We start from the raw sequence: 22,207 nt of genomic DNA on the forward strand, positions 1-22,207 counted from the left end.
TTTAACACGGGTTTGTATGATCAGTTTCTCTCATTTTTGTGTTTTTCTCACATCTTTCTTACTACATTGGGTCATGTTGACCAATATTAAATGATTTATTTAGTAGATGTGTGAGGACCGTGGAACGAATTAGAGAATTTACATATACAATACACCTCTACTTACAAATTTGTCAAGTTACGAAAAAAGTTCTGTAACCAATTAATTTCGTAAGTAGAGGTATGTATGACTGTCTACACAATGACTAAAATGCAAATATATTTTAATTCAAGTAGTACAAATAAACGTGATTTAACCTACGGTATTCCAATCTCAAAAAGGTTGTTCTGAATTAACTGCTTCCCCAACATGGTTATACTCAGTTGAATACACAACTCCATCAGACAGCCTCCATGAGTACACTGTAAATACAAAATTAGGGGATGAAACAGCAGACCTATTATCTTTCGCTATGTATTTTTATTTAATTTACTTAAAAAGAATACACTTTGAATTAGTCATATTACTACTTTTCTGCTATAATCCTGGAAAATTGGGTAGTTGAGACAAAATATTTGTCCCTGAATAATGGTGGGACATACTGTGAATTATATGAATTTAAGGCTTATCTTAAATCATTGATTGAAATTTTAATTTACAATTGCAGCTACTGTCAATAAAGCTGCTGTTTTATTTTACCGAATTACAAGCCTTACCTCTTCCATTCTGTAGGATTTAAAAACATACAAATAGTTCCCTGGCCGGCCCACTAGTCTGTTTAGAAAAGACAGTGGAAGGATTGGAGTATTCAGTTTGATTCTAAGGCATTTATTCATCATCCACAACAAAAGTAATATTAATATAAAATTAGTTAAACATAATTTACAGTGAAACCACTTACCTTCCTCGGAAGAAAGCAATGTAGATTATTGGTGTAAAAGCATTGACGAACTTCAGAATAAAGGTCTTAAATATAAGTCTTTCCTCAAAATTCTTGTCTGTTTTTGGAACCTCTAAAATAGAAAGCACACAGTTTTGCAAGTGTTACACTTCTTTAACAAGTTTTGCTACAATACTGGCTTGCTAGTCAGCTAGTCATATAGGATAACTATATGAGTGAAACCTCATTTGGCAACAGGAAACAGGTTACCTTTAATCTCCTTTGAAAATGTAAAAAGAGGACACCCTGAGTTCTTTCCAAATATAGACGGACTTGTTGACATTTACAAAAGCACTCCATTATACAGTAAGACCTTGACACACCGTTAGTTACACCGTTAGCTAAATTAGCTGAACGTACAGCATTAGCGAAATTAGCCGAACGTACACCGCTAGGTACGTTAGACTTTTATATACGTCCATTAGATGACCCTACGTGCTCTTTTGCCGGATTTAAACCTCTTCAAGATGAACCAACAAAGGGTGTGTCTGTGAGGGATTTATGCGGACCTATGCGTCCGTTAGCTGGACTTTCAACTCTTCAAGTTAAACTTGCGGTGGATAAGTCCCAGAATGAATTATGTCTAAGAAACATTCTATTTAAGAAAAAAAGAACTGGTCATTTATACAGTACCCTTAACCAAGCCACGGCGCTATGTGACCCACAACATGAACCAAAAGGACTCCTTGGTGGTTATTTAAATATCAAAAGCATCTTGCCATAGTGTGACCAAATTCATCATCTATTCAGTGACTCAAACCTTGATTTTTTTTATGCTTAACCAAGACCTGGCTAAATGTAAATTCACTGATGGTAGGATTGCAAACACCAGGTTACAATATCTTCAGAAGGGACCGTATGGCAAACCGTGGTGGGGAACTGATGTTCTATGTTAGGGAACACCTTAAATGTGAACAGATAGAATGGGTCAACATACACAACTTTAAATGCATCAGCCTCAAAATTTTTATCCCCACAGATGTCAATAACTTTGATTGGCATTTATAGACCTCCATCCGCCTCTAATAAATTCTATATGGAGCTTCAGGCCCTACTCAGGGAATGCGACACAAAAAAATGAAGTTATCTTGCTTGGAGATTTAAATATCTTATCAAAAGTCCTGCTAGACTAATTGCTTCTTCCGAAACATGCATAGATCTCTTTTCCAATAAGTATGAGAGGATCCAAGAGACGTTCAATACGATTACAGGTTTATCAGACGATAACCTCAACCTATTCTCAAGAAACCTTCCTCAAAATAGATACTTATCTGCTCAAAAAAACATATCAGAGCAGATGAGAATACTAAAAAGGGAGATCTCAAATCTGAAACAGGTGTACAGTCAATGAAAAGCATCCTCACGTAATTCCCATGGTGCTCCAGGTGGCTCAGTGCTGTGTGTAGAGCAATGGCGATAGCATCCTCAGTGGACCTGTTTGCTTCATAAGCAAACTGGTGAGGGTCAACTGAGGGAGGGATTGTATTCCTGATATGGCGGGCGACCAACTTTTCAAAGCACTTCATGATCACAGGCGTGAGTGCAACAGGCCTATAATCATTCAGGCTGTCAATGGTTGGCTTTTTGGGGACAGGGATAATTGTGGCAGATTTCAGGCAGGATGGAATGATGGATTGTTGCAGGGAACAATTGAATTTTTTTGTGAAAACTCCAGCCAGCTGGTCACCACAGGCTTTGAGCACCTTCCCATGTACTCCGTCAGGGCCAGCAGCCTTCCTGGTGTTCACAGACCGCATTACCAGTCTCACTTCCTGTTCCTGAAACTTCAGTGTATTGCTGCAGGGTGGTGGTGGGGGTGTTGAGACTGGGTCTGATTTGTCAGTCTCAAAGCCGGCAAAGAAACGGTTCAGTTCCTCCGCTAGTGAGGCATCTGCGTTAACAGACATGTTATTGTTGTTGTAATTGGTAATATGTCGTATTCCCTGCCACATCTTCTTTGGGTTATTTCCTGTGAAGTGCTCCTCAATTTTCTTTGTATATGCTGCCCTGGCCTTTTTAATGCCTCTCTTCAGCTCTGCTCTGGCAGCGCTGTATTGTACCGTGTCCCCTGATCTGAAGGCAGTGTTACGGCATTTGATGAGTGCCTGTGTCTCCTTGGTCATCCAGGGTTTTTGGTTAGGAAAAACCTGTATCCGTTTATTAACAGTGACGTTGTCCATGCAGTTTTTGATGTAGGAAAGTACAGTGTCCGTGTAGTCCTGGAGGTTGTTGTGTTCGAAAAGTTCCAGTTGGTGCGGGAAAAACAGTCCTGCAGCTGAGAAAGGGCCTGCTCGGGCCAAGTTTTTATTATCTTTATTTGTGGCCTTGTTAGCCTCCGGAGTGGAGTGTATGCGGGGGTGAGGGATAGGCAGAGATGATTTGATCCAGCCAGGGGAGGGAGGGAAGTGGCTTTATAGGCATGTTTGATATTAGAATAAACATGGTCAAGAGTTTTGTCTCCTCTAGTGTGACACTTTACTTACTGAATAAACTTAGGCAGAACAGTCTTTAAATACGCTTTGTTGAAGTCACCAGCGACAATAAAGACTCCATCAGGGTGGTCAAGGTGCTGTTTGTTTACAGCCATTAGCAGGAGGTTAATTGCCGTGTTAACGTTCGCATCCGGATGTATGTAGATGCTTAGTTCCCTAGGTAAATAAAAGGGCCTGCACCGTATTGCTAATAGCTTTATTGGACCAGGGCTAGGGAACATATGGCTCGGGAGCCATATGTAGCTCTTTGCATGGGTGCATTTGGCTCTCTACTAACCTGTGAGGTAAAATATGGTAATCACTTGTTAGAGAGCACCAACAGGAGCATAACTGTGGCGTTTAAAACTGTGCTACATGTGTGATCGTTTATCTTCAACCTACACAAGGTACTAAAGATGGAAATTAGTCCTCGGCTACAATCTTACATATTTACATATATATGTTCATTAACATGAGTATAAATATGTTCATTAATATGTGCTGTCCCTTATTTAACAAATCAAACTCAAACTCAGAAAGGGGATACTTCGACACCAGCCAAAACCTTCAACGTGAGTCGTGGCTGGTTCAATAACTTTACAAAAACATACTGGGGATATACTCATTTGTGAGACACGAAAAGCAGCTAGTTCCGACCCGAAAGCCACGGGGGAATACATTTACAGCGTTGCCTCGGTTATAGCACAACAAGGTTACATCCATTTTTAAGTGTATATTAAGCAAAGTTCATTTAGGTTAAAGTTTATGTTATGTTACGTTGTGTCACAAAAGTGTGGCGACCCGAACATGTCCAGTCTCCTCCCCGTTAGCCACTACGGTCTGTCTCAAAGCTAAGAACTCCGTACAATACTGTACACAATAATGTCACATTTTCTTGCAGATCCTAACCACTAGATGGGTATTTGTTACTTTGTGAGTGTATGTGGTGAATAAGAATAATGTAATATCCTATTTTTAGGTGTCTTTTTTTCAGAGGGGCGTAACGAACTAGTTTGTTTTAGTTATTTTAAATGGGAAAATTTGTTTTGAGATATGAGTAAATTGACATACGAGCTCAGTCCTGGAACGCATTAAGATAGTATCTCAAGGTATTTATTACTGTATAAGAAGCTGTTTGCATTGCGCTCCAATTTATGGTACCCAGAAGTTTCGTCGACGGACGTTTGGTCGACGGACAGTTCGTCAAACGGACAGTTCATCGAACAGACAGTTCGTCGAACGGACGTTTGGTCGACGGATTCGCCGCTGGACATTTCGTCGAACGGACGTTTCATCGCCGGATTCGCTCGCTCTCAAAATTTTAATCATGAGCGAGAGAGAGAGAGTGATAGTTAAATAACCACCGAAAGAAAGCAGTCTTTAAATTGAGAGTGATAAGCGGCATGTTGTTCAAGTTACACTCCAACAAAGGTCTAGACTTGTGCGTCATATATTGGGGAAACGAGGGTATTGCAGGGCAAATGGAAATGAATGAGGTCCTTGATTTTTACTATAATTTAGACAACGTTGGCGGGCCGGATTAAAAAGCCTAACGGGCCGTAGTTTGAAAAACTTACACACGCCAATAACACGCAACTTATCGATAATTTTGATATTAGATATTTAGATATTAATGCTCTGACATTTACAAACTCTCCTCTCTCTCTCTCTCATGATTATAATTTTGAGAGCGAGAGATTACCTGGTTGATCGCTTTCAACAGTAAACTCTCTCTCTGTCTCTCTCTCTCTCTCTCTCTCTCTCATGATTATAATTTTGAGAGCGAGCGAATCCGGCGACAAATTGTCCGTTCGACGAAATGTCCGGCGATGAATTGTCCGTCAACCAAACGTCCGTTCGACGAAACGTCCGGTCGACGAACTGTCCGTCGACGAAACGTCCGGTCACGGTTAATTAATATACTATGAGGGACTACACAAACTATACAAAATTACGAGATTCAATAGATGTTCTACCCTGTGGGCAGCAACAAACACAACAAACAATGCAGATTTGTTCCTCCAATCATAATCAATAGGTGACAAGTATTTCAAAAATTGTGCCGTAATAAGTATATAAAGGAAGCAATGGGGTAACACATTAGATCAACATATCCTTTAAATTTTTTGTACATGATTAAATTTACCTAAAACAGTGAGCCAGCGTGCCACAACTCCATATACCTCATCCAGTATGAGGATAACCACTAGGTTGATAATAGCTGCTGTTGTTTTGACGGTAAGTTGTACATGGTTCCGTGTGGTTGGATTGGAACTCATATGAAGAGCAGCTTTTGTAGAGATGCGATACAAGATGACACCAAATACAATGGCAAAGGTAACACCAATCTGACAACACAGAAGTTTGCAGTTACGAAAATAAAATTAATCATATCCTAATGCATACAATATATTTTATAACAACCATCAACAACTGTACAGCTCACCATTAACAACATTGTGACAATGTTTGTCATATAAGCGGGAAGACGATCCCGGCATGTCAGCTTTTCAATCTGCGAAATAAAGAAATTGGTGAAAATGCAAATTTTAATATTTGTAGGGTTATTGGTGGTCTTCTGTGGAACACAAAGAACGATAGGGCAATATAACGTCTCCCTAAACTGGTTGCCAGTGAGCCATAGGGCACACATAGAGATTGACAAACATTCGCACTCACAATCACACTTTCATCGAGTGGGAAGGGAACTTACGCTGAGCGCACTGGAGTCAGGCGGAAGGTTTCTGCCAAAACAAGCAGCACCTAACTTCAATCAATTGATTTTAGTTGTATGATACAAGATTACTGAAAAAGTGTCTTCTTATTTAGTTGGAAGGAAATCCTCCACCCACTGTGACCCTTTCTGGAATAGCTTAGAGGCCCTGCAGTACACTGTTACATTGTTTACATTTCACAAGATTTCTCATGTGCAGTGTTTTGGATCAGAAGGTTGTCGATTCTAGTGTGTTGGCCTCACAGCTCTGGGGTCCTTGGTTCAAATCCAAGTCATGTCCACCTGTGTGGAGTTTGCATGTTCTCCCTGGGCCTCAGTGGGTTTCTGCCGGGTACTCTGGTTTCCTCCCACATTCCAAAAACATGCATGGTAGGCTGATTGGACACTCTAAATTGCCCCTAGGTATGGGTGTGAGTGTGTATAGTTGTCCGTCTCCTTGTGCCCTGCGATCGGCTGGCCCCCGCCTCTGGCCCGGAGTCAGCTGGGATAGGCTCCAGCACCCCCCGTGACCCTAATGAGGATAAAGCGGTTCAGAAAATGAGATGAGATCAATTGAAGACATCATCACCATTAGCAAGCAGACTATTTTCAGCAACACAAAAAGAAACAGTGAATATTTACCTCACATATGGCTATTTACAAAAAAAAAATTAAAAAGTTATTTACATAAAATGGAAAAACATCTTGATATCAAGTAAGAAAAATTATTACAGATGAGGACAGTGGAGGAGATTTTCAATAAGGCTGCTCTATGCGCACAAGTAAATGAGACATTAAAAAAAAAAAAAAAAAACGCCAGGGAGAATTCACTTGGATGTCTTTGTGGGACGGTTGGGTGTTGACCTGCATCTCGTAATCGTTTATTTTTACAGTGTTATTGTTTTTTGATAACATGCTAAAAACAAGTTTCCTCATCATCCGTTTCTTCCTCTGTGTGTTGGTCTGGAACTAGCGTTCATCTTGCAACAGCGCCCGTGGTTTATGTGGTGGTCAGGTGGTGTAATTGCAGTTTAAATTATCGAATTATCGTTGAAAAAAATTATTTCACAATAATTATCGTTATCGTTTTATCCTCCAGCTCTAGTGCCAAGCATATCTTACCTTGTACTGTGTTTCGTGATCTTTCCTTAGAGACTTCTGCATAACTTGGAATTCATATTCAGCTCTGGGGCTGTCCTTTGGTGGTGACATACAGAAAAATAATTGATTGAAATATAAAGAGAAGGAATATACGTAAAATAAAAAAGCGAAAAAAATGAATGAAAAAAATGAGCACAGACTATGGAGGAAGAAATACTCTATATGTATTCAATATAAAAAAGTATCATTTTTTAGCATTAATAAGAGAGCAATGCTTTCATATTCAGTGGTACCTCCACTTTGGACGTCAACCTAACCATACATCCACCGGGCTGCCCCTGATCTATAATTCTACGTCCTAAACCAGGCATCAGCAACGCTAGGATCTGGAGCTCTTGGCGCTGCCGTAGTGGCTCCCTAGAGCTTTTTCAAAAACATTTCAATATAGAAAATGGGGGAAAGAAATATAATGTTCTTTTAATATGGTTTCTGTAGGAGGACAAACATGAAACTAACATTCTTAATGTGTTCCAATGCTGTAAGAATGTGGACAATAAATATTAAATTTCAACATTTCTGTCAATGAAGATTTGCGCATAGCCAAATAACTGAGGGAAACGTTTTGTGCATTCATTGCCAATGAGGAAGGTGTGAGACCCAGCGCCAGATGGGCCAATTTCCTTGCCTTTCTTGCCTGATCTTAATCTCTTGTTTTGCCTTCGGACCAACAACCACAATCTTGGACACTACCACGACCACGGACACTACCACGATTACGACCCTGTGCCTTGTAACCTTGCTTTGGACCTCTCTACAGACCTCTCAGCAATCGACCTCCACACTACGTCAAACGGCTCGTCTACGCTGCTCCCTTTTTACCTTCGCTGCAGGCAGAGTTCACGCCATTGCCTCATGCACAGAGGACTACACCTTCCACTGCCGATTCCTAGCCATCCTTGGTCCCATATTGCCATCGACTTTGTCATATGTCTCCCTAGGTCCCGAGGCAACACAGTCATTCTGACTATAGTTGACCGATTTTCCAAAGCCGCACACTTTGTCGCACCCCGCAAGCTGCCTTCGGTACGCGGTCGATTGGTCGCGGTCTTTAGGTCGCCCGTAAGTTTGGTCGTCGTCTTTTGGGTCGCCGGTCTTTTTTGTCGCCGGTCTTTGGGTCGTCTTTTGGTCGCCTGATGGGCTACTGCCATCTACTGTCAATTTATTAAATAGCAGATGGTGTTTTTATTGAAGCAGTCCAATGAACTTTCATTCTCTCTGGAGATGTTGAAATACTTTAGATTAGATGGTCATTTTTATCAAACAAATAAAAGTATTAGTATACTTTTAGTTAGACAGTATTTAGATCGTTTCAACAGTATCAAACAAATAAAAGTATTAGTATACTTTTAGTTAGACAGTATTTAGATCGTTTCAACAGTATTTAGAGTCTAAATACTGTTGAAAAGATTTAAATACTGTTGAAACAATCTAAATATCTAATATCAATAAGAGCACTCATTTAACACATCGGCTGCTGCCATTGACTGTCATAGGCGTCCAATGAACCTTCATTCTTTCTGGGAGAAATAAGAGCACTCATTTAACACATCAGCTGCTGCCATCGACTGTCATTTTAGCTCCAGTATTTGTATTTCATCACTAAGTGCTGATTTTACCGCATTTTAGTGCATTTTTGGCACTTTTGCGAATGGTCGCATATCGTCGCATTTGGTCGCGCCGACTTTTATCGCTGTCTTTCCCCCGGGAAAATCACCCCCAGAGCCCGGTAGTCATGTCTGATAAGCTCCGGTATTTGTATTTCATCAATAAGTGCGTATTTTACCCCGTTTTAGTGAAATGTAGGCCCTTTCGCAAATGGTCGTCGCATTTGGTCGCGCCGAGGTTTATAGCTGTCTTTCCTCCGGGAAAATCACCCCCAATTAATGTCTGAAAAGCTCCAGTATTTGTATTTAATCATTAAATGCTGTTTTAAAAACTATTACTCCGCTTTTGGAACACTTTTCTGGGCATTCTTAACCATTTTTCTACCTTAAGAGAGATTCTCCCATTCATTCTCCCAGAGAGAATGAAGGTTCATTGGACGCCTATGTCAGTCAATGGCAGCAGCCGATGTGTTAAATGAGTGCTCTTATTTCTCCCAGAGAGAATGAAGGTTCATTGGACGCCTATGTCAGTCAATGGCAGCAGCCGATGTGTTAAATGAGTGCTCTTATTGATATTTTGATGTTTGATAAAAATGACCATCTAATCTAAAGTATTTCAACATTGCAAGTTCTCCCAGAGAGAATGAAGGTTCATTGGACGCCTATGACAGTCAATGGCAGCAGCCGATGTGTTAAATGAGTGCTCTTATTGATGTGTTAAATGAGTGCTCTTATTGATGTGTTAAATGAGTGCTCTTATTGATGTGTTAAATGAGTGCTCTTATTGATGTGTTAAATGAGTGCTCTTATTGATATTTTGATATTAGATATTTAGATCGTTTCAACAGTATTTAGAGTCTAAATACTGTTGAAACGATCTAAATACTGTCTAACTAAAATTATACTAATACTTTTATTTGTTTGATAAAAATGACCATCTAATCTAAAGTATTTCCACATTGCAAGTTCTCCAGAGAGAATGAAGGTTCATTGGACTGCTTCAATAAAAACACCATCTGCTATTTAATAAATTGACAGTAGATGGCAGTAGCCGATCAGGCGACCAAAAGACGACCCAAAGACCGGCGACAAAAAAGACCGGCGACAAAAAAAGACCGGCGACCCAAAAGACGACGACCAAACTTCCAGGCGACCTAAAGACCGCAACCAAAAGACCGGTGACCAAAAGACCGGCGACCAATCGACCGCACACGCTGCCTTCAGCCCGTGAGACTGCAGATTTAGTTGTGCGCATGTGTTCCGTCTGCAAAGAATTCCCGCTGACATTTTCTCAGACCGGGGTCCCCAGTTTACCTGTCTGGTCTGCTTTCTGCTCAGCGCTGAACATTACTGTGAGCCTTTCCTCTGGTTATCACCCTAAAATGAACGGACAATGAGAGCGGACTAACCAGCAGCTGGAAGAAGTACTCCACTGCACCACCCATGCTCAGCCAACCACCTGGAGCGACCAGCTGCCCTGGGTCAAATACACCCACGACTCTCACCCCAATTCCTCTTTCAGTTTTTCCCCGTTCCAATGTTCCCTGGGATAACAACCCCCCTTGTTCCTGTCTCTGGAGGCAGAAATAGCTGTCCCGTCCATCCAGGCACACCTTGCCAGATGTGCGCGGGTTTGGGACCAAGCCCGCACTGCACTACAATGCTCCTCCACACGCACTCAGAGACAGACAAATCGCCACAGCGCCCCGGCACCCACCTATGTCGTCGGCCAGAAGGTCTGGTTGTCCTCCCAAGACCTTCCTCTTAAGACTGAATCCCGTAAGCTGTCCCCCGCTTCATTGGCCCTTACAAAATTGAACGGGTGATTAACCCATGCGCTGTGTGCCTCAAACTCCCGGCATCCCTCGGCACCCATCCCACTTTCCATGTTTCCTAGGTCAAGCCGGTCGAGACAAGCCTGTTTTCCCACCCCCACCACCTCCGCTGAGGATCGATGGGGCCCCAGAATTGAAGGTGGAGCGGTTTCTGGACATTCGCCGCCTGGGCCTCGGCCTGCAGTACCTCGTCGACTGGGAGGGGTACGGTCCCGAGTTGCCCGGCAGATCTTCTGCTGGTCCCTCATTTTGGAGTTAAGTGAATTAAGAAGTAGATTGCGTCTCCAAATTCCACTAGAGCTCCAAGTTTTATTGCAACCCAGGAGATGATAAAAAAGTAATGAATTTAAGGTGGCATCGTACAACAGAGCAGTCACGTGTTGCATCATTCTCTCCAGCAGGGGTGGGCAAACTATTCCACCCGCAGTGGGTGCAGGTTTTCATTCCAACCCATAATGAGGACATCTTTTCACCAATCTGGTGTCCTACAAGTGCATTCAGTGGATTGCAGTCAGGTGCTTCTTGTTTTCTGCAGAAATCTCATTGATTAAAGTGTCTGTGCTGGATCGTTGCAACAAAAACCTGCACCCACAGCGGCTCTCGAGGAGCGGTTTGCCCACCCCTGCTCTACAGAATGCACTGCAGGAAAAATAAACATATTCATGAATGCTCATGATGTATTCGTAGCCAACTTAGTAATTTTGATAGTAGTCTATTATAGATACATTGAGCATGTGTTGTCGTCATTATTATGCCTTCATCAAGCTTTTTTTTTTTTTGCCGCTCCAGACATACATGTTTTTTTTTTCATCCAATATGGCTATTTCAACCTTTTGGATTGCCAACCCCTGTCCCAAACAAAAACTAATATAAAACACAGATATTTGTATGAAATATGTACGCAAATCTCCGTATGTATGCAAAACAAGAGAAAAAAGAAAATAATTTATGAAGCCAATAAAATGAATGCAGACATTTTCCAATTGGGTGGAATTGTGAGTGGCAACAGATTTAACATACATCTACACTCACATAAACACACAAATTAACAAATTAAAACAATGTTAAGCACACTCGGAAATGAAAAATGATGGTGGATCTCGAATGCTAATCGGTTGTCTGACGGGGAGGGTGGCACGGAAAAGACCTTAGAACAGTGTATATTGCCACCCAGAGAAGTCTTGCGGAGTACGCAGCACCGGCATGGTGCCTGGCTGGCCCAAACTCACCTCAAATCCCTTGAAACCGCCCAACTGGAAGCAGCCCGCGCCATAACTCACCACCTCAGGTCTACCCCCACCGAAGCAGTCCTACATGAGGCACATCTCACACCCCTCTCATCCCGCCTCAAGTTACAAGCACTTCTTAAGGCGGATGCCTGGAACCAGCTGCCTCCTTCTGATCCCCGACACCGCCTCCTCCATGAAAACGTTAAAATGCGTTTGCAAAAGAAGCCAGACTGGCGATCATCGACCCTTCCCCGTCTTGCCGCTCTCGAACTCCATACCCCTTGCACATACTCTTCCCATCCCTGCCCACCCTGGCTATTACCCCCCCCCCCCCCCCATCCAAACCGCCTTTACCGCAGTCTCTAAACACATGCCGACCATCACCCAAAGAGATAAGGCAGAAGAGCTCATCAGAAGCATGGGTAAACCGGACCTACAGATCTTCACAGATGGATCCACCAAAGAAGGCACTGCGGACGGTGGTGCAGGTTTTGTCGTCATTAAGGAGAGTGCAATCATCCACCAATGGCATGGTGCCACTGGCAGCCGCAGCAGCTCCTACCACTCTGAAAAAGTGGCACTGACCGAGGCACTCTCCTGGCTGAGGGAAACAGCAGACTGGCAGACATCAATTATCCTCAGTGACTGCAAATCGCTGGTCCAAGCTATGGGAAACCCCCATACGCAAGACCCCGCCATTCGGAGACTTCAGGGTGACATCGCCCTTTTCCCTCCGCCTAAGCGACTGCAGCTACTGTGGATCCCGGGCCACTGCAACATATGCGGAAACGACCTGGCTGATGCCCTAGCTAAACTTGGCTCGTTAGATGACCAAACCAATACCCCCCCGGACGCAGCCACAAGACGTGCCATCATCCAACGTGAAGATCGCTCCCCCCCCTCTCCCACCCCCGCCTTTTGCAGACCTACACTACAAAAGTCACAGAGGAAGAACTTGCCCTATCGAAAGGAGACCGCACAGACCTGATTCGTTTCCGCAGTGGACACCATCCCCTGCTCCGCCGTTGGCTCCACCTTGTGGGGAAATCCAACTCGGATCGCTGCCGCCTGTGCGACGAGGAAACAGAGTCGTCTGAACACTTATGGCTCCGCTGCCCGGCCTTAATGACCGAACGCTACCATCGCGGCTTGGGCAACTCCCTGGATGAACTTATCCGTGTTCCAGTGGCAGCTCTAGCGCTGCTGAGGGTAATCCTCAGGCGCCTGAGGTGAAAAAAGAAGAAGAAGAAGAAGAAGAACAGCAGCTGAAAATTCAGTCGTGTGGTTCGCAGATACCCGCGCGGGGTAATGAGCACCAGGCACCTTTTCGTGATGGGAGCGACAAATTATGGCAGGAACATTTTATCAAATTAAATTTTGGTGAAAATGCAGCAGCAAAACCCAAATTTGAAAGGTACGGTGTTGACAAACAGATGAACTTGTCTGCGAAATGGGGATTTTGGGAGCACTGAGGGGAAACCAAATATGTAGAAAAGCTTTCTTGGGTGGGCTGCGATATTGAGTCATGGGTAATCTAATTTCTCAACAAAGGCGGTGGTGGTCTGGTACATAATATTTGGGTTAATTTGTTTTCTAAATAAAACTGTTTTATCTGTGCTCCACATAATCCCCAGGGCATTCCCGAGGTGTGGTCAATCTCCAAAATCAATATATCTATTTCAAAGACTCCATATGGATATTATGAAATTAAATTACTGTGATTGAAGCAGTTCAGAGTACCCACCCTTTTAGAAGTCCTTGGAGGGGGTGCTGGAGAGTGCCCCTTTGGGGGACTCCCTCGTTCTGCTAGGGGACTTCAATGCTCACGTGAGCAATGACAGTGAGACCCAGAGGAGATTGATTGGGAAGAACGGCCCCCCTGATCGAAACCTGAGTGGTGCTCTATTGTTAGATTTCTGTGCTCATCGTGGATTGACAATAATGAACACCATGTTCAAGCATAAGGGTGTCCATATGTGTACTTGGCACCAGGACACCCTAGGCAGCAGTTCAATGATCAGCTTTTTGGTCATGTCATCAGAACTGCGCCACATGTCTTGGACTCCCGGGTAAAGAGAGGGGTGGAGCTGTCAACCGATCACCACTTGGTGGTGAGTTGGCTCCAATGGTAAGGGCAGATGCCAGAGTGGCCCGGGAGACCCAAACATTTTACGAGGGTCTGCTGGGAACACCTGGTGGAGTCCCCTGTCAAAAAGGAGTTTCAATTCCCTGCGGCACCTTCCCATGAGAGAAAGCAGAGTTGTGGGACCCTGGGGTGGACTCTCTTATCTCTGGGGTTGAAAAGCGGTGGCAAGGCCCCGGGGGTGGATGAGATCCGCCCCAGGTTTCTAAAGTCTCTGGATGTTGTGGGGCTGTCTTGGTTCACATGACTCTGCAACATCGCGTGGACATCGGGGACGGTGCCTCTGGATTGGCAGACCGGGGTGGTGGTTCCCCTTTTTAAAAAGGGGGACCGGAGGTTGTGTTCCAATTGCTGGGGAAACAGACTCCTCAGCCTCCACGGGATGGTCTCATCTCGGGTACTGGAGAGGAAGGTTCGTCGGGAGGTCGAATCTCTGATTCAGGAGGAGCAGTGTGATTTTGGTCAAGGCCGTGGAACAGTGGATCAGGTCCAGAATCAGCACCTCCAAATCTGAGACCATGGTCCTTAGTCGGAAAAAGGTGGTGTGCCCTCTCCGGGTCAAGGATCAGGTCCTCCCCAGGTGGAGGAGTTTTAGTATCTTGGGGGCTTCTTCACGAGTGAGGGAAGAATGCAGCGGGAGATCGACAGGTGGATCAGGGCGGCGTCTGCAGTGATGCGGACTTTGCACCGGTCCGTCGTGTTGAAGAAGGAGCTGAGCCAAAAGGCGAGGGTCTCTATTTACCGGTCGATCTACATTCCCACCCTCATCTATGGTCACGAGCTGTGGGTCTTGACTGAAAGAACAGGATCCTGGCGGCTGAAATGAGTTTCCTCCACAGGATGTCCGGACTCACCCTTAGTGATAAGGTGAGAAGCTCGGTCATCCGGGAGGGGCTCGGAGTAGAGCCGCTGCTCCTCCGGATCGAGAGGAGCCAGATGAGTTGGCTCGGGCATCTGATGAGGATGCCCCCTGGACGCCTTCCTCAGGAGGTGTTCTGGGCACGTCCCAGGTCCCGGGGCCGACCTCGGACACGCTGGGGAGACTATGTCTCGCGGCTGGCCCGGCAACACCTTGGGATACTCCCGGAAGAGCTGGATGAAGTGGCTGCGGAGAGGGAAGTCTGGGCTTCCCTGCTGATTTTGGTGTCCCCGCGACCCGACTTCGGAGAAGCGGAAGAAGATGAAATGAGATGAGACAAGGTTAAAATCAGAATATGATGAACGTTAATTTATTATACCAGGGGTGGCCAACTCTTGTCCTCGAGAGCCCCTATCCGGTCTGTTTTCCACATCTCCCTCCACCAACATACCTGAATCAAATAATCAGGATCGGTGTTAAGCTTCTGGACAGCTTGCTGATGAGTTGACCATTTGATTCAGTTGTGGTAGAGGAGGGAGATATGGAAAACAGACTGGATAGGGGCTCTCGAGGACCGGAGTTGGCCACCCCTGGATTATACTATTACAAGATTCAAATTGTGAAACAGTCATTTTGTTGCATGAATTGGAAGTTGTTTGGTTTCTAGTTTCTATGTTCATATTTCCAGCAGGGGTGGGAAAACTATTCCACAAAGGGATGCAGTGGGTGCAGGTTTTAATTCTAACCCATTGAGAGGGCACCTTTTCACCAATCTGGTGTCCTACAAGTGCAATCAGTGGATTGCAGTCAGGTGGTTCTTGTTTTCTGCAGAAATCTCATTGGTTAAACTGTCTGTGCTATATCGGTTGGAACAGAAACCTGCACCCACAGCGGCCCTCATGGACCGGTTTGACAATCGTTCAAGAATCCAAAACCACGGAGAGAAAGAACAGCACAGACATTTATAAATGACAGATAGACCCACATGCCAGGGCAGATGTACTCATAAACATTGCCTTTTTGAAGGTTTGAGACAAATTAAGTTCGGGGACGATGTTCAGTTGAATGTCAATCGTGTCTGCTCACACTGTCTCACTTTGAATCAGAAATACAGATAAAAATGTTTCTTTTTGATTATGTAAGTAAGGGGTGCCCAACTCAGTTTTTAACTGTATAAAATAGTTATATTTATGGAACAGTATTTATATAATATATGTTTGATTTAATGCTATGAATTATATACATTTTTATTTTATTTTACATTATCTCTCTGTAGTACTCAAGTGCCAATCAAAAGCCAAAAATAACTGTTTTAGTGAGCATTGTCTCTAAAAAGAGCTAGAATGCAAAACACTGGAACAAACAATAGACATGGTCCTTAGCCTTGTGCTTTTCTTTCGCCAATAAATTGAAATGAATTGAAGAACAATAAAGTACAAACAGCACTATGATTTAATTATGCTGCCTCTAACAAATCCCCCAAAATCATTGTTTGTATTGAAATGACCTTAATCTATATTAATTATAGTATTTGCCAGGGGTAATTAATTTAGTAGTTGGTCACAGGGTGACAGTTTAACAACATAGGTAAAAATGTACAAATTATCCAAACCTTGAGTGATTCCTGTAAAAAATAAATACAGACAGAGATGGGGGGTTCAGGGATTGGAGTAGGAGAGAGAGATCTACTGTTAGTAAAATCAATTAGAATAACGGTAACTATGGGTACATGACATTTTACAAAAATTATAAATAGCATCAGAAATATTCGGTGTATATTGTCATGCAAGATAATTAAGAGGTTCATTCATACACTTAATGTCTGTTTGCCATAATCCAAGAGAGATTATTGAGGGAACAAATGAACAAGCATGAGCCTTACATCATAGTTACGACAGTGCAGATTCGCATTTTAACAAATGACAATACCGATATGTAACACACTTCTTTACTTATTTATAATTTATTTTACTATTTATATATCATATCAATTTCTGAGGGGTCTCTCACCCCCCCAAAAACAGTACAAGAACACATCTAATTTTCATTGATTATTTTTTCACGGGTCTTGATCCTAACAATTCAGTTGAGTGTGGATAAATGTGTAATCCATGTGATGCTATTAAAATTATTGCAAACAATGTCAATACTGTAAGAAAGTTTGACAATACCTTCTGTGGTGTGAAAAAGAGGGTTGTGTACACAAAAATGTTATTGGTCATAGCTACGGTTGCCAATTGTCCCTTGAAAAGGGAATGTTCACATATCCAGAAACAAAAGTACATGTATCATATTGAGATTGCCTCGTATTATCATAAAATGAATAGTGTCCAATTTGTAGAATGGAAAAATACCAGTAGGGTACTTTTTAATAATATTCTTTTTGACCAATGAGAATACGAGTATGACAATGCAAAATCCCACTCATCTCTTTCGAGTTATGATTGATTGAAGATAACCGAAGTCAACATGGCACCAATGATGTCCAAAAAATAATGCAGTATAATAACTACAGTATGACATTAATTGGGCCGGCTAAATAAGGTGTCCCTTTTTATTCAGGTAGTTGGAAAACATAGTCACATTGTAACTGGAAGTTGAACTTTTGCAAAAGATCCGCCCTACTTAGGTACTGTTGATACTCTGTCAAGCTTTGTAACTGTAATGGTAAAATCAATACCAGGGAAGTATATACTTGAGTTTTAGAGCAATACTAAAGCTATATCCTCCATAGCGAGGCAGACGGGTTTGCAATATACATTCCCAATATGATCATTTGTAGCAAGGGGAAAATACAACCACCAAAAGAATAGAAGTTGCAAGCAAAATCTGAGAAGCCCATGGCATGACCTTATATTTTAGGTGTGACCAGTGGTACAGAGTTCGGAGCGAGGGCAGCAGAGACGCGTCTCATTACCAGCACAGAATGCCAAAAGGAAGGTGTTCAACATCAAAGGAAACACTTAACAAGCAGCAGTGACCGATCATTAATGTTAGTAGTTGGGGTTATTCTGGATAATATTATAGATGTATGCATTTTAATTACTTTTGTATAAGAGTGTCTTTAATTTGAGACTGGGGCAAACTCGAGGTCACCCTGCTGGTTCCAGCTTGTGACATAACACCTCACCCTCCAAGGACTGTTTACTGGGAGATAGACCTCGCAACCCAGACACCCAGATGCAAGTTCGCAATGATCTACGAAGGACTCTGTTAGAATTATTATGGAATATTTTATATGTGTTGTAAGCATTTTTTAATAAGTAGTAAGGCTATAAACCAAGTCATGGGAACATGGACATTTTTCCTCCACATCGTCTCCTCAAGGCCCAAAGCTCGAGGACACATTGTTTCGGACACTCTTCGGCAGAACCCAACGAGACTGTTATGACGGGACTCCAGCAGCAGATTTGAAAATACGGCTTTGTTTACATTATAATCCTGCTTGGTTTACTTTAGAATGCTTTGTTTACATTATAATCCTGCTTGGTTTACTTTAGAATGCTTTGTTTACATTATAATACTACTTTGTTTACCTTATAATGAAAATATTATGCAATTCCTCACACCATTGTTTGGGTGCCTTGTTCAACTTTTAGGCTCACTTCGGCATTTCTCACACTGTTGTTTTTCTAAAACATCTAGGGGTGTTATTGTACTGATTACATAAACATGTTTTTCGAGTGTCGCGATTACATACAATGATTCAGTTACTGCAATTCAGAATGCTTTGTGGACTGAGACGACGTCACAAGGCACCTCCTTGCAAGTGTAACCAGATATGTTGAAAGATGTTTTTCCTTTTTTAATTAAATATTACTAATAATGATTTAAAAGGTTTTAATCATTATTCTAACAGACTCATAAATTGTTTTGTCTGGGACGCCGGCAGTTTACCTTATAAATAAATTATTATGCTTATACTGTAAATTCTTACGCAGGTGTTTTGGTTTCGATCTAATAATGGCAAATGTTTTGAATCAGATTACATTAAATGTTTTCAGTTTGTCGCTACTAAATACAGAGAAGAATATACACGTCAGAATGCTTGTGAACGAAGCGGCATTACAAGTATACTCCTTGCAAGTTGTAACCAGATATGTGAAAGATGTCTTCCAATTTAAATTAAATATTACTAATAATGATTTAAGGGTATTAATCATTATTCCAACAGATACATATGGATTTTATAGAGAATGTGTGGTACATAACAGTCCTAAACCAGAGCTTGGGGAAACCTTGCTGCAGAAACTGGTCAAGATTGGCAAGCTTGGATGACACACGCGTGCGCAAAAACCATCAGGCCTTTGATAAAATTAACCCATACGGTGGGGGCATTACAAATCATTATTCAGACTGACAAATTAACTTGTGGAAAAGTTCCTTGTCTGACGTTTTTCCTAAGTCCATGGGTAGGTGGAGAAGACCCTTTGTACAAATTTTACATTTGTGTCTCAACAACAATGACCATGTCTATGGAAAACCATCCGAGATGGAAACACCCGGATCCGCCTTAGTGAAATTGAAATCTGAGATGACCAGGGATGATGAATTCATTTCCGCAACAGGGAGTTCCCAAACGGGAGGCAGTAAGAAATAATTGGTTATTGTTGATAGAAAATGCAGCTATTATAAATCAAACCTGTATAACATGTATGGGGCCCGACCTCTCTTAAGAGTAGTACCCGCGCAAATTACCCCTGATAAAAGAAGATGTAAGCCAAAGTGTGAGAAATAATGTATACCCTGTTACAAGAGCAGCAAAGGACAAAGCTAACTTTTGAACACATGTTGTGTTTGAACATCTTACCTGCTTAAACCTTACAAGGCATGGTTGGATTGCACATTATCTGGGTCAATATAATAAGGAAGTTAATATGCCTGTCTTTGAAAATGCAAATGATCAAATTATTGAATTTGAAAAAAGAAATAAGTCTATCTTGACGAGAACCTGATGCTTTTTAATGACAGAAATTACATTTTTCTTACCAAAAGTTTATGATGTTGTGCCAGCCATATTGTTTCTAATGTCAAAATATTTAGATTCTTTCAATGGTTCATATAACTGCAATAGTTGTCACTTTCAAACAAGAAGTAAAAAGAAAAAATAATCAAAGTGGAATTTTGTTTTATTTCATAACCACAAATGTACAATCATTTCCTTTCTGTGCTCCGAAAGGGTGTTGCCTGCACGTAGACAAACTGTAAACACTACGAACACATCTATCAAGGCTACTCGCGTCTGGCCAATCAGAGCGCATGTTACTACGGTAAAATGACAACGCCGTGAGCGAGTAGTGGCGGGCACAGTGAGTTTTTTCACATTTTATGCAACATATGGTTTACTTTTTTCTTGAATTTCATTCATAGACGTCAAAATAAATTTTGTTTAGCCTTTTATCTGTTTATCTTTTTTCTATTTTGAAATAAATGACCGTATTGGCCGCATTGTCTTGTGTTGTGGTGTTTCGTCTTTGTCACCTTGCAGTTTCGTGCATGTCAAGTCTAATTTATGCGCATACAAGTCGTACAGTGGATTCAGTCATAATTTTTTTGCGACATATATATGCCAGAAAATAAGGTATCTGATATTGAAGTCTTACCTCTTCATCCTCAAACCCGGTCAGGTCCCATTCATAATTAAGTCTCATTTGTCTCCTCTTCCAATGCTCCATGAACATGGCAGCTATTATTGGAAGACAAAGTATAAAAGACAATGTCGGTAATTAAAAGAAGGCAAGTTAGAAATATAGATGTTTCTTTGTCATTTTAAAATGCACCTGTTTTGCTGAGTTTGGACCAAATGAATTCTTGAGTGTCCAAATGATTAAATACAATGGTGACTCGGCAAAAAAAAGCCTAACGGTTCTGAGATCGAGGGTTCAATCCCATGTCCGGGCCTTCCTGTGTGGAGTTTGCATGTTCTCCCCGGGCTTGGTTGGGTTTTGTCCCAATACTCCAGTTTCCTCCCACATCCCAAAAACATTCAGCGTAGGCTGGATGGAACACTGTAAATTGCCCCTAGGTATGAGTGTAAGCATGAATGGTTGTCTGTCTCCTTGTGCCCTGCGATTGGCTGTTCACCAATTCAGGGTGTCCTCCAACCTGGTGCCCTAACTCAGCTGGGATAGGCTCCAGCACACCCCGTGACCAATCATTTTTAATACACGATCTGGGGAATATATATATATATATATATATATATATATATATATATATATATATATATATATATATATATATATATATATTCCCCAGATTGTGATATTAAAAATGATTGAGGAAAAAAATGATCAGTCTTGGGCATATGGTACTGACATTTTTAAGAGTAGGCTTTGGGAAAGGAATGCAGATGTGATTTATAGATTGCATTTTGAATGAACAAAGACACTGTGACAAGATATTGGGGCTCATTGCCATGCCATCGATCTCTGTCTAGCACCTCATGTTGAAGCATGGGAATGGATGGCCCAATATTACAAGGATGCACACAAACTTCTGAAAGCTGAAAACATTCTAGTTCGTGCATGACCAGGATACCCACTGGACATGTCACCCATTGAGTATTTTTTGGAAACTCTGGATTATGTACAGAACAAATGTGTTCCAGTTCTTGTTAATATCCAGTAGGTTCTCCCAGCCATTCAAAAGGAGTGGACCAACATTCTACAAGTCACAATCAACAAGCTTTGAGAGTGGCCTTCAACTCTTCTGGATTTTTGGGTCTGGCATTTTTATCTTCACGATACCACATATATTTTCAATGGGGTTAATAAATTCACTCAAGTGTGCTGGTCGATCCAGAACTGGGATACCATGGTTCTTCTGGGTACTCCGGTTTCCTCCCACATTCCAAAAACATGCACGGTAGGCTGATTGGACACTATAAATTACCCCTAGGTATGGGTGTGTGTGCGTGGTTGTCCGTCTCCTTGTGCCCTGCAATCGGCTGGCCACCGATTCAGGGTGTCCCCTGCCTCTGGCCCGGAGACAGCTGGGATTGGCTCCACCGCCCCACGCGACCCTTATGAGGATAAAGCAGTTCAGAAAATGAATGAATGAATGAATTACAGTGAACTAACACCAGCAAATGACATGCTGCCCCAATCCATCACTGACTGGGCCAATTTTAGACTTGAACTCAGGCAATGTGGAACCTTTTCAAAATACCGTATTGTCACACCTGTAGAGCGCACTTAAAAGTATAAAAATTTCTTTAAAATGGTCACTGTGCCCTATCAGTCGGTGTGCGCCTTGTGTTTGTGCTAAATTC

At 42.3% G+C, this 22,207-nt stretch overlaps 1 protein-coding gene across 1 annotated transcript in view; it reads right to left on the reverse strand.

Moving 5' to 3' along the window:
* ano1b (anoctamin 1, calcium activated chloride channel b) overlaps positions 1-22,207 on the reverse strand; it is a 125,319-nt gene that overhangs the window by 47,632 nt on the left and 55,480 nt on the right. Inside the window, exons 12-19 of the mRNA XM_077595611.1 lie at positions 20,538-20,620; positions 16,547-16,558; positions 7,226-7,300; positions 5,837-5,905; positions 5,537-5,738; positions 881-992; positions 696-753; positions 301-401 (exon numbers count right to left, since the gene is read on the reverse strand). Of these exons, the coding sequence (XP_077451737.1) occupies positions 301-401; positions 696-753; positions 881-992; positions 5,537-5,738; positions 5,837-5,905; positions 7,226-7,300; positions 16,547-16,558; positions 20,538-20,620 (712 nt within the window). The remainder of the gene's footprint in view (positions 1-300; positions 402-695; positions 754-880; positions 993-5,536; positions 5,739-5,836; positions 5,906-7,225; positions 7,301-16,546; positions 16,559-20,537; positions 20,621-22,207) is intronic.

Source organism: Stigmatopora argus, chromosome 3 (assembly GCF_051989625.1).
Source record: "Stigmatopora argus isolate UIUO_Sarg chromosome 3, RoL_Sarg_1.0, whole genome shotgun sequence".
Lineage (NCBI taxonomy): Eukaryota > Metazoa > Chordata > Actinopteri > Syngnathiformes > Syngnathidae > Stigmatopora > Stigmatopora argus.